The 13,669-nt window shown below is 37.3% G+C and overlaps 1 protein-coding gene across 7 annotated transcripts in view; it reads right to left on the bottom strand.

Annotated features, from left to right (window-relative positions):
- Window positions 1–181: 181 nt before the first annotated feature.
- The window catches only part of kif13bb (kinesin family member 13Bb), a 39,899-nt gene continuing 26,411 nt past the window's right edge, over window positions 182–13,669 (bottom strand). For 2 of the 7 annotated variants that reach the window (XM_022684546.2, XM_022684553.2), the window contains 13 exons: window positions 13,451–13,566; window positions 12,648–12,824; window positions 11,203–11,295; window positions 9,547–9,696; window positions 9,012–9,089; window positions 8,873–8,926; window positions 8,357–8,453; window positions 7,518–7,654; window positions 6,578–6,649; window positions 5,943–6,005; window positions 5,012–5,167; window positions 3,274–4,477; window positions 182–2,386 (listed from right to left, as the gene is read on the bottom strand). In XM_022684546.2, coding sequence (XP_022540267.2) covers window positions 2,148–2,386; window positions 3,274–4,477; window positions 5,012–5,167; window positions 5,943–6,005; window positions 6,578–6,649; window positions 7,518–7,654; window positions 8,357–8,453; window positions 8,873–8,926; window positions 9,012–9,089; window positions 9,547–9,696; window positions 11,203–11,295; window positions 12,648–12,824; window positions 13,451–13,566 — 2,636 coding nt within the window. In that variant the 3' untranslated portion in view covers window positions 182–2,147. The other 5 variants (XM_022684558.2, XM_022684564.2, XM_022684566.2 and 2 more) reach the window with 5 other exon arrangements.

Below are 13,669 nucleotides of genomic sequence, written 5' to 3' on the forward strand. Positions count from 1 at the left end.
TCTAAGGAATAAATTACACAAGATGCATAAAAATGATGAGCATTTAATTTTGGAAGAAAAGAAAGCTGTAGTAATAAAGTCTTCATTTTTATCACTCTTGAACCAAATGTTTCCAAAGCCTGAAGGCATTGAGTATATTCTTCTCACACACAGCTATAAAAAAATCACTGAATCACATAAATGAGAGAGTTTGCTTTTAATTAAGCAAAATAAATAAAAAATAATAATCAAATACAGTGGAGTGTTTAGTGACGGCATGGGAAAGAACTTTTCTTAGGTTTCCCAGATTAATGGAATCCGCTTTAATACAAGTTTCAGGTACAAAAGCAAAGCTTTAATTGTTAATTCTTTTATAGGGAAAGTTTGAAAGTGCAACATATTTGTCTGCACAGATCAAGCATAACAATGTCTCTATGCCTATTATTCTTTTTTTTCTGCTCCACTGATCATATAGAAGCACTTTGTAGTTCTGTAATTACAGACTGTAGTCCTGTTGTTCTGGTATGAGTGGATCTGACACAGCAATGGATGGTGTAGTAGTGAGCTGGTTGGTGAGCTCTAGTCCCAGTTCAGAATTGAAACTGAGGTGATTATAAACTCCAGCAGCATTGCTGTATGTGACCCTCTCATGCCTCTTACATACACTAACACACCACCACCATGCCACTATCACTGCTGTAGAGCTTGTAGGGCCCAAAAAATCCAGCCTGGCCTGACCTGCTCCGCCCCATAAGCTTTCATTATGAGCCCGAGCCTGATGTAAACCTGACATTTTTTTGTAAGTAGAGCATTAAGGCTGAGCTTTTTAAAAACATTTTTGGGCTGTTTGAATGAGTGAAATCCATTCAGAACGTTAATTAACATTGCAACACTGAAGAAGCATAGATTACCTATCATTTAAGAAAAGTATATTTTTTAGGATCAGCTACACACAACCCTGCAAGGTATGTTCGTAATGTGGACAAGCGGGGGACTTGTGCAACTTTTTTTTTAAAGAGTTTTATTTGTTACTTTATGTATTGTGATGCCATAGTTTTATATAAAATAAAAATAGCATTAAAAACAGACGCCTACGTCTCAGACCGTTGTTTTTTTAGCCCAACCTGACCCGGCACAAGGAAAGTGGTGGGAAATCTTGGCCCAAGTTCTTGTCGGGGCGCTTTGGGCAGAGAATCTAAGCTCTACACTGCAGAATTTAGAACGATCACCACCCAACTAATAATAGCTGCTCTGTGCTGGTCCTGTGGGGTCCTGGTCCCGAAAGAGGGTGAACAAATGATTATAAAGAAAAGGAGAAACAGAAGGACTACACTCTGAAATGATGAAGTATTCCTAGATGCTCAGCAGAGATGACAAAATGGATAATGAGTGTAGAAACAAGGAGGTGGTCATAATGTTCATCTTAATGCTGTAGGATTCATACCCTCACACAATCTCACACACTCAGATATCTTATATAAATATTATCATTTTTTAAAACCACTCTATAAACTCATTCACATATAAAAAAAACTATTACACCCAAAACCAACACACACATTCAAAATGAGGCTAAACCCACCACCATTGTATTTTTGTTTTTAGCAAGCACTCTTACTGCATGTTTTATATTCACCTAACAATGTTGGCCTGATTATTACATGCAGATTTAGCCTAAGCCTTAAGGCATAGGCTGCTTCCATTAGTGTTTAGTTCTAGTCTTAACTCATGGTTTTCATGAAAAAGTAAAACGTATTCTACAAGTCCCTGTTATCAATATTAATAATAATAGTAATCATAAAGATCATCATCCTTCCCTGAGATGTCCTAGGAAGCTAATACAGATATCAAGTATAGATGATGCAGACAGACACACTTTAAGGCACATGTTCTGTAGTAAAACAATAAAAAAATAAAAAATACTGATCAGTGCAGCAGGATGAAGTATTTCACCAAAACATTCATCATCAGGAAAGAGCCGGAGCACAAGGCAGCATGGTGTCCTACAAAGTTAACACTATGCTGCTTTTATATATTTGTTTTTAAAAGTCTTTCGTAGCATTAAAACAGCAATGTAGTGATTCTGAATAAGGCTAATGCTAATTATCCATGAAGCATGTAAGCATCCAGAAGTAGTGGTGAAAAAAACAGAGCAGGAATCTCTACTTTCAGCTGTTCCAGGATTTCCTGTTCTCTCCTTTGCGTGTTCCTCCAGATCCCTCTCCTTTAGCGAGTGCAGTCAGAGCTGCTAGGTTGGGGCTGGAGCCCGAGAGGTTCTGTTTGCGTTTCTGACGCCGTCGTTTCGTCGTGCCTGAAGCTTGAGACACTCGGTCTGGCCTCACCAGAACACCATAGCCCGGGTTACAGTGGAAATAATGCCGGCCGCCCACTGAGCCGTCGTTTTTACCTGATGATGAGAGATGGGTAAGATGATGTGCAACACTGTTAACTGCAGGACTGTGCAAAATTCAATTTGATTTTACCAAATTGAAAACCTGGATGATCACAAGCCATCAAACCAAGATGAACTGCTTGCATTTTGGCACCAGGAGTGGCATAAAGTTATTCAAAAGCAGTGTGTAAGACTGGTGGAGGAGAACATGCCAGGATGCATGACAACTGTGATTAAAAACCAGGGTTATTTCACTAAATATAGATTTCTGAACTCTTAAACTTTATGAATATGAACTTGTTTTCTTTGCATTATTTGAAAGTCTTTTTTGTTTTTTTCTTTTTTGTTATTTCAGACATTTCTCATTTTCTGCAAATAAATGCTTTAATGACGATATTTTTATTTGGAATTTGGGAGACATTTTGTATGTAGTTTATAGAATAAAACAACAATGTTCATTGTACTCAACTATATACCTATAAATAGCAAAATCAGAGAAACTGATTCAGAAACTGACGTAGGCTCTTAATTTTTTCCAGAACTGTATGTAATATATACTGTAAAGCGTCATTGTTAAATACACCATAATTATGTATTACAAATTTCTTTGAATTAATTTTTCTAATCAAATCTGGAGCTTGGGTTCTGTTTCCAGTCCTGGATTTTGTAACTGGATTGACTGGCCATGTAGTATAATGTAGTGCCCATCAAAGATCACAAGATCACAAAGTCTAGAAATGGAAACTGAATTCAGAGTACTGAACTGTTAAGAGAGTTTTTGCTAAATATGTCTGATAAAATTTTTATTTTGTATTCTGTTAAACAACAATCCACTATTCTGAATAATAACAGAACTGATGGTAGAGAAAGATAAAGAGCTATAGAACACTAAACAGACATACCTGCTGGGACATCAAGTTCCACACCAATCCAGATGCCCTCTGCGAAGTCAGTGGGTCCAACGTAGCGCACTGTGCCGTTCTTGTTGCTGCCCACAGTCACATATTCATCCTCCTTCAGCCAGTCTGGAATGGGACCTTCCTCGTGGACTTCCTCTGTATCTGACAGGATCTCCAGCTTTTCCAAAGGATCGCTCAAGCCTGACAGCGGATCGATGGCTTCTTTAACCTCATCTTCTTCTACCTCATGAATGATCCCTTTGAAAGACTTCAAGCCAGAAGTCTTTACTTTTTGGATTTTGAAGGGGTTTGAAGTGGAGCTCAGGGGCTTCTGGGTCTCAAGACCTGGTGCTAGTGGTTGAAGTGGCTGTTGTTGCTTTATTGATGGTGCTGGTGAGTGGTTTACAGCAGGTAGAGGGCTGGCAGTGTTTATTTGGGGTAAGGGTTTGGAGGTTTGGTCTTCAGGATGAGGAGCTGAGTCTGGTGATGCAGTCAGGAGTGCTTCTTCTTTATCAGCAGCAGGGTGGCTGGATGGTTGGGTTACAGTGGGCGATTCAGCCTCAGAAGGTAGGTTAGATGATTGTGTTACAGGTGATGATCCAGGCAGGAGTGCTTCTTCTATATCAGCAGCCGGTTGGCTGGATGGTTGGGTTACAGTTGGCGATCCAGTCTCAGAAGATAGGTTAGAAGATTGTGTTACAGGTGATGATCCAGCCAGAAGTGCTTCTTCTGCAGCAGGTCCTAGATTAGATCTTTCTAAAGATAGTAAATTAGTGATTTTTTCCTCAGACACGGCAAAAGTAGTATCCACAGTCGTAGTGTTTTCAAGAAGCATTGGGCCATTATCCCCCTTAACTGACTGTTCAGCCATCGTGGCTTTTTCAGAGTGTCCCTCTTTATCACTAAAGCTAGAATCCTCTTCACCTCGCTCTCCAGTGACGATAACATCTACAGAAGGATCCCTGCCTTCTAGTAACTCCGGAGTGTGTGAGGATTCAGAAGTTTCCTTTACACTGGACTCGAACTGTAGGTCTGTGTTTGAGACGAGAGTTTCTGAGAGTGTTGCTGTAGAGATGCTGGTGGACATGTAGCCGCTGGATGTACTGCTAACTGGGCTGTGAGTAGAGTCTTCTGTCTCAGACTGAACCTGAGCAGGAGCCTCTACTAACTGAGACAGGTCTTCTGTTTGGCTTTCTGTAACCGGGATCTGGACAGCCGGTTAAAGAGGAAACAATTCAGCAAAAGTAAAAAAAAAAACAATAGATAACTGCAAATTAAGTAAACAGCCAGTTAGCCAATTGTAACTATGCAGCATATGCATTATGTTGCTATAAAGTATGATGCATATAATTTAGGCTTCTAGGGCAGTTTCCCAGACAATGATCAGTCAGGTCTGTCCTGGACCAGAGTTTCCATTCCTTGCAAAGATCCCCATAGTCCAAAACAAGGTTTAATCCCTGTCAAGGAAACTAGAAGCTGTGATATATGCATGACATACTCTCAAAGGTTATGAGTGTACAATAAGCAAATGCCTACGAGTAAGCTGTAAACTGCATTAAAACATTTAAAGAAAATTATTACATACCACAGACCATAGAAAGTCAATAAAAAGTAGGAAAAAAAATCCTGCTCATAATTCTGATTTGATGGGATGTTCATGAGCAATTCCTAAAACGAAAGTATTACAGTAATCGTACAGTAATACTGACTGCTAATAAAGCCAGAAAAAAGGTGGTGTTACCTGAACATCAGGTGTGTTTTTTTCGTAAGTGTCTGATGCTGCTTCAGTAGTTGTCGAGTTTCCTGCCTCAGGCAAAGAGGAGGATGAAGGAGAAAATACTGCGCTCTCCATGTTCTCTACTGTGAATTGTTGTGGAGTGGATTTTTTCTCAGGATCCTGTAGACAATATTACATTAGCCAGATATGATAAATTGATATGATATGATAAATTGGTGCTTATACAAAATACTAACCTATGGGAGCTGCAGAGGATGCACACCACACTTTCCAGATTTCTACTTTTCTTATTACTTCACAGTTACTTGCTACTTTGTGTTGGTCTATGAAATAAAATCGTAATCTAAAATACATATAGGTGTGTGTGTGTACTGTGAGAAAATGTGGAAATAGTCAAGGTGTATAATTATTGTATTTTTTTTATAAACACAAGACAGTTGCACTCTTTAAGGTATTTCATGGAGTCAGTAACTGAATTGGATTATGTTATTTAAGATAGTATATTCATACTGCTACATGGATGTGTTGCAGATATTATAAATATGGTAATTTGTTATATCCTGTATCAAACAGTTATCTTAATTTGACAATTTGCTGTATCTATTGTTTTTCTCCCTAATGTAGCCAATTAGTCAATTAAACGATCCACTCATTATAACTCCCCTTATCATAAATAAGTCCCAATACTGGGTGAGTTAAGACTGAAATCAGGCACTCCAGACACCGCCTCTTTTCCAGCTGCTGCCAGTGCAGCATGAGTAGCCAGCAATCTAACAGGGAAGCGTCAGATTCCCAGCTCTGATACATGTATGCACCCATCACAATGGGATTGATGAGGGGAGACAGTGCTACCTACCCTCCCTGTGATACCAACCTACTTTACATTTTTAATGTTCTATGTTTGGATAGCCATGTGCAAAATACCAAAACTTACCAGTTTAGGTGAAGTGAGGTTTTCGTCAAGACTTGCGGACTGGATTATAATGCGGGGAACATTCTGTGAAAGGTTCGGCAAAAAGGTTAATGACTGAATGGTTTTATGAACCTATTTAAATTAGCCAAAAAATAGTCTGCAGATTAAGCACTGGCAAAAATTGTCAAATTTATTAAATCTTCTTTCTCATATTTGATTTCTCATGACAAACCTGCTAAAATCTTCCTGACACCCTTAATTGAATAAATAAACACAGATTTAACCTATTGAACTGCAGGCTTTCTGATTATCTTCAATAAAAATGTTCAGAAACTACTATAGATCTATGTTTTGTAGTTATGAAAGCGTACTTGGGTGTGACCTTGCAGTTTAAGAGGTTAAAAATGCATCATACTGCACAGATTGTAGGATGATCCGCTCATTAGCAGGTATTGTGGTGTGTTGTGTATTTATGCAACATTTTATTGGAATTTACTTTGAAAGGAAGGAAATAATCTATAAAGAACTATTTCCCTTCTTGTACATACTGAATACATATTTTTATAGTAAAAGATTCTGATTTAGGCTGTAGAATTTCTCCCAAATTTAAATAATTTGCATCATTTTGATTTGAGTATTGTGAAGCCAACACCTACTGAACCTCCCCCAAACAGGTCAAACACAACTACTCTGTCCCTCTCAGGATCCTCCTCCTCAGTCAACATCACCTGAAAAAGAACCACTATCACCTCTTAATCAAACCCTCTCACCTAGCCACTTTATAGTTATTAGAGTGAGGAATTGATGTGCATAAGATGCATGTCTGTGATATTCCTGCCTGAACAGTCTAGGTAGGAATTATACAGCATTAAGATTCAATGTTTCTCCTAGAATGCATAACATATTTTAATTGAGGACATCATATCAGGTTATGGGAAATCACATATGCATATGTCTAATATACAACTCTAAAAAAGAGACCACTTCAGTTTCTGAATCAGTTTCTCTGATTATTTGCTATTTATAGGTTTATGTTTGAGCAAAATAAACATTGTTGTTTTATTCTATAAACTACAGACAACATTTCTCCCAAATTCCAAATAATTATATTGTCAGAAATGAGAAATGGCTGAAATAACAAAAAATATGCAAAGCTTTCAGACCTTAAATAATGCAAAGAAAACAAGTTCATATTCATAAAGTTTTAGGAGTTCAGAAATCAATATTTGGTGGAATAACCCTGGTTTTTAATCACAGTTTTTATGCATCTTGGCATGTTCTTCTCCACCAGTCTTACACACTGCTTTTGGATAACTTTATGCCACTCCTGGTGCAAAAATTCAAGCAGTTCAGCTTGGTTTGATGGCTTGTGATCATTTATCTTCCTCTTGATTATTTTCCAGAGGTTTTCTATTTGGTAAAATAAAAAAAACGTCTTTTTTAAGTGGTCTCTTATTATTTTTCTAGAGCTGTATACTAATAATTTACTAACAATTTTATTTATATCTTGTGATTAAATAATAGATAAGTAATTGTGCACCATTTCCGTTAATCTACTAGTCATTAAATGATCAATATATATATAGGAATCTTCACCTGCTGCATTGAAAGTGGAGGAATGTTCAGGTCTTTCTTGTCATCTCTTTTAGGGAAAAGGGACTTGAGCATTTTGGGCATTGGCGTCACCAGGGCCTTAACTGGAGAGAAATAAGAAGCAGCCAATCCTGAAAGTCCTGCAAGGGTGGTGGGAGGGGTCAGACAGAGTATTGGGGGAGACAGATGGATGGAATGAGAGACAGCGAGAGACCAGTGGAGAGTCAGTGGAAGAAACCAATAGAAAGGTGCAATAAACAATCCCACTTTAAAATATTAAGCACCCACATAGGTAATAGTACTCCACCACCAAGAACCATAATAAATCTAAAGATATTATTACTCACCATATTATTACTCAACATATAGGCCAGCCAAATACATTAACTGTACAGTGATTATTATATATTATCTGATCTACATTTAAGATTAACTCAATACCCTTCATGAGCTCACATGTAGATCAGCTGCATTTAGGCAGCGGACATGTTTAAATTATTATCAACACCAATTTAGCAAGGTGATAACTGTGTGCATAAATAATATAATACTTTCATAACACTGTGTAGTTGAGTAATTTTTACTTTCTGACACTGTATAACCCATTATTATCTATCAAACAGACTAAACAGTAGCACGTGCCATATCAAGGCCTTCTGTCTTTATTGTAAAATAACTATTATACATTGTCACAAACCACATTAGAAAGTGTATTAGAAATCAACAAATATTTCACATATTTTGAGGCAAATGTATTCGAAATTAGGGCTGTTGTTAATTTACTGAAGAAAATGTAAATAAAAACAAGTAAAGTGAACACTCTAGCTGGATAACTTGTTTACCTGGATCTGGGTTGTGGCTTTGGGACAGTTCAGAATGTGATGTGCCTTTTACAGATGGATGTGTCATAGGCATATTGTGGTGTTTATCCCAAACTCCCTAAATAATGTCAGAGAACAATGTTAAAGTGACACATTTAAGAAATATAAAACTACTCTACATCAAAGTTTTATAATCCATCTAGAGAGTAAAGAAATAGAAAGAAATAACAAGAAATAGCTACTGCTTAATTATACATAAATCTCAAATCAAGCTACAGCACCAATATAAGAAGAAGAAAAAAAATTAGGCTAAAATGTAATGATATTGAATTTTATGACACATTTAAACTTTTATTCAGTTTTGTTTTCCTTTAACGTGTTAAATTCAGCAACAAAAACGTCAGAAAAGCAATATAACTTTCCCTTTAAACAAGAATGCCTATAGTTGTTTGTATATGACTGTCACTGCCAGTGAACATTTTAAAACAGGTGCTGAGATAAGCCTTATTCTTTCAAAAGTATTTCAAAAGGTCTTACTTTACTGACTGAAGGCTCATGGTTGAGGGATAGATCTTGCCTGCTGCCAGACAGCTGAAATCAGCAGAGAGAGATATTAATATTTTGCTGGCGTTTCTATTTTGATCTCATGAAATGTGTTTCAGAGATGTTTACTCACCCTGTTTATACTGGGGGAACTCAAACAGCGTCTACTTTTCTTCCCTTTATTATCGAGCTGCTCTTTCACTGCAACCTCCTGCACACACACACACACACACACAAACAAACAAACAGTATCAACCAAACCTTTTCTACTGTGTTCTTATAACCAACGTATACTGTATATAGCTTTACAGACTAAATCCATAAGCTTTAGCAGTGTTCCCAACCAGTATTTTCCCTTAACATCTCAGGCAACTACACATACCACATATCCCACAGGTAAGAGTCCCGTTTTTTTTCGCTTTCATGGCAAAAGTCATGGGACACAAAATTAGTTCCTGTGCCATGACATGTGGTGTGTCATTCTGTATGTCAAATAAATGTACTTCTTTCTCACATCATGAAGGATATAAGGAGAATACAGTGTGTTCCACTGTAAATTACACCAGTTTGAACAGAACACCCGGCACGCCTATTATTTACTATGAATACTGGCTACATGCACGGCACTGTGTTTATGGGTGTGTGTGTGTGTGTGAATATGCCTGTACCTGTCTGAGTCGGTCCAGAGTGAGGATATTCTCCACAGCCAGAACACTCTGCAGATATTTCTCTAGAGCTGCCTCACTGTCTTCTGCTGGTCTTTCTGCACTGGCTGCCAACCTGGCCAACATCTCCCTGTCCTCTGGACCCTGCATGTCCTACAGGAACAGTAAAGCATTAACTCACACCATTTTATTAGAAGTCATTTTCACACTGACAAATAATTAGGACTGCTGGTTGATTCAAATTATTTATTATTACAGGACTGTTTGCACAAATAAGGAATGCATTGTATTATAGCTACAAGAGAGAAATGTATTTATAACTTAAATATCATCAGAATTTACAGCTCTGGAAACAAATAAATGATGAGTTTATTTGATTTTACCAAATTGAAATCCTCTGGAATATAATCAATAGGAAGATGGATGATCACAAGCCATCAAACCAAGCTGAACTGCTTGAATTTGTGCACCAAGAGTAGCATAAAACTATCCAAAAGCAGTGTGTAAGACTGGTGGAGGAGAACATGCCAAGATGCATAAAAACTGTGATTAAATAACAAGGTTTATTCCAGCTAATATTGATTTCTGAACTCTTAAAACTTTATGAATATGAACTTGTTTTCTTTGCATTATTTGAGGTCCGAAAGCTCTGCATTTTTTTGATATTTCAGCCATTTCTCATTTTCTGCAAACAAATGCTCTAAATGAAAATATTTTTATTTAGAATTTGGGAGAAATGTTGTCTGTTGTTTATAGAATAAAACAGCAATATTCATTTTACTCAAACATATACCTATAAATAACAAAATCAGACAAACTGATTCAGAAACTACAAATGCAATCATAATCATTGACATCCAGTGAGAGCAGCAACGCCTGCATATTCTACCCTAAGAATGTATAAGTCATTTACACTATTAAGTTAAGTTGCACCAACTGGCATAAATGTACACACATACACACACACACACACACACAGAATGCAGAAATACTGGCAATAAAACAGGAATCCCTGGAGCAGATAAACATCAACCTAATAGCACCATGTCTAATGCCAGATGTGAGCTAAAACAGTATAAATCCCTCCAGTATTGAGCTGTGAAGCAGTGAAAGTGTGAAAATGTGTTCTTTAGAATGATGGTGCACCATCCAATACTTAAGGGATGAGCTGTGGAGCATACGGTGGTATCCAACATCTACACTTCACTGAATGCAATCAGATCCTCACAGCAATGGTTTTGTCTACAGTAGAGGCAGTTACTGCAACCCAAAGCAAGATAATCTCCCTTTTTAATACCCTTCGTTTGATGAATAGATAAGTGTCCCAATACCTTCGTCCATATAGTGTACATAAATACAAGCAGTTTTTCAGCTTTTGTCACAGAGGAAGAAGCTCTTAAGGATAATGTGTTCCTATGTATAAAATGTTATCAGCCAAATAAAGAACCTGCTCTCATAGCTGCAGTGCAGCACAGTCAGCTGCCTTTCTAACTCAATTATCTGAGATAAATTTAAATATAAAAATTCTCAGTGAAAGCATTCATCAGGTCCTCATGTAAAGACTGTGGCTCTTCCTGCTGCACAGTTAAAGCAATCACCCCTCAGGGCTCATGTGATTCAGACAAAAGCACACAGAAGACAGAAATCAGAGTGCAGTACCCCTGGTATATTGGAGACGATTTCAAAGGTAACCCCACAGCCGGGAATGGTGCTCCTCTGAGACATCCGCTTCAGCAGGCTTTTAGCAAATCCCTGTAGCAGAAAGAACAATCTTACCATTAAACATAAAAATCACAACTGAATCAGTCTAAAACAACAGGTCCGGTTTAGAGATGCCTGTCTCAGAGGGCCAATGTCAGTGCTGATGAAAATCTGGACATCTGATTGGAAGTACACATGGGGATCAGATTACATGTTTCACTACAGATGTGTTTGTTCCATGACTGATTACAAAATCTTCATCCAGTTTCAGGAGAAATCAGACTGTATCTTCAAATGGTTTGAACTTCATACAATCAAGTAAGAGTGGACAATATCTGACCAAGTCATGTACAGAGACAATGCTGCTTTTAAGGACACACAAGGACACAAACGGAAGCATCAAAAACGTGTTAACATGGAAAGAAAGTGCTCAGTGTGAAGCTCACTCAACCATTTCAGATTCATATTAGTGATAAGAAATCTGTTGGAAATCCCCCCAGCTGGCCACCAATGTCAATAGATTAAATTAATTTAATTTCAGGTTGAATGTTGGTCATGATGTGAGATGACAAAAATTTTACGTCAGGATAATGTCTAATGCCTGCAAGGCCAGATCACTTAAAGTCCAGATATCAATGCTGCATTCCATTTTAACCTGAATGTTGGAATTTCCATGTTCCAAGTAGGGAAATCTTAACTGGAAAGCACCCACAAGCCAATTTAACTAATCAGAAAGTCAGGAGAGCATTTCCACCCTCAAAGGATTTGAATAAACTGTTTATTAACACTTCTCTTTATTTGCATCTAATAAAATTAGTCGTGAACACAGTACCGTTATGTTGTTTGAATGCACAAAATACTGTATATAAAGCATTGTTATCAACCGGTATAGCTTAAAATGTTAACCTGAGATAATGCTAAAGACCTGGGATATAGAAAGTGAGACACATTTTGGATTGTCCAACCTGTTGTAGTAACTCAAAAGTCCTTAGCTAACAGTTTTTTTTGGAAATGTTTTAAAATACTGTAAAATTATCTGAATCTGTAACTGGACAGTCATCAATTTTATCCAACATCCAACTTCTGAGGTAAAAATGTAACACAGCATGGGCTACACTTTGCTCTAATCACAGATTTTTATTATCATCTCATTACTTCACTAACAGTTCTTCATTAACAAAATCATGTGTCTTAGAGTAGTCGTCCCTATTACCCGTATTTCATTTTTAGACATTATGTTCTAGCTTACCAGACAGCAAGCAAAACGTCCTATAGTTTAAAACCATGCATCATAAAGGGAAAACACATATTTGATGGTTGAGTCTCAGATGATCCGAGTGTATTGTGCAAAAAACTTGGAAAACCATTAAACTGCTTTGAGTGTGGCTGAGTGTGTGTCTGACCTGACGTGCGGTAAGGTTGACGCAGATGCGTTTGCGCAGGACAAGCTTCATCTGAGCTGGATGACTGAGGAGCATGACCACCCGCACGGTCAGATACACACGCTGCTCTGGACCCCCACCACGACTCAGCTCAGGACACTCGTGAACAGTGCAGTCCCATGAGGCCTCAGCCCTCACCTGCACACACACACATACACAAATGTGTTAATCCCATTCAAACCTGATCTAAAATTACTTACTTAAATATTCATGGACCTTGAAACTTTTTCTGGAAAATTAAAATTATTTCTAAAGCAAGAATAGAACATGCCTGAGAATGCAAAACGCATATTTTGTCCATTACATTCAATGCTTCCACGGGATGATGTTACTGTTGTGTTTAGAGTCTAATTTTGCCACATTTCTGTTGTTTGTAACCAACAGAAAAAGTTCTGAATTACGTAACTGAAATTATTATTTAATGCAGTCAACTGTATGGTAAATATTTGGCTATTCCTTTTTAATATATGAGTATTTTTTTTAGACTGGAAACAATGAAACATTTTAGGTCTTTGGTTTTTTTTCATCAATTCATTAAACAAACAAGTATTGCATCTAAAGAGCAGAGAAAATGTTGAATTCTATGATTTATTCATCTATTGTCATTTATAGCACTTAGCAAATAATGTAATTTGAAAAGGGTGCTCACACTTTTGCACAAAACTGTATGCTTTGTATTATGTTGCAGAGAGTGAAAAGCTGTATACTCTATATAAGTAATATAAGTAAGTGTATATAAGCTGTATATAAGTTATTCTGCTTACCGCTCGGTCATGGTGCTTTACAATCTGTAGATCAAAGAAATCATCATCATCCTCTTCATTCAGAACTGCGTCCAAACCAGCCAGCGGAACCGAACCAACATCATAAAAATCATCAGCTATAAAAAGACAAACACAAAAGAGTTAATATACACGGTATAGGAGATTTAAAAGTCTTTCCATGTTACATTGACTTCAAGAGGTTCTGTTTTCTCAGACCTG

The sequence above is a fragment of the Astyanax mexicanus genome, chromosome 1 (assembly GCF_023375975.1).
Source record: "Astyanax mexicanus isolate ESR-SI-001 chromosome 1, AstMex3_surface, whole genome shotgun sequence".
In the NCBI taxonomy this organism is placed as follows: domain Eukaryota; kingdom Metazoa; phylum Chordata; class Actinopteri; order Characiformes; family Acestrorhamphidae; genus Astyanax; species Astyanax mexicanus.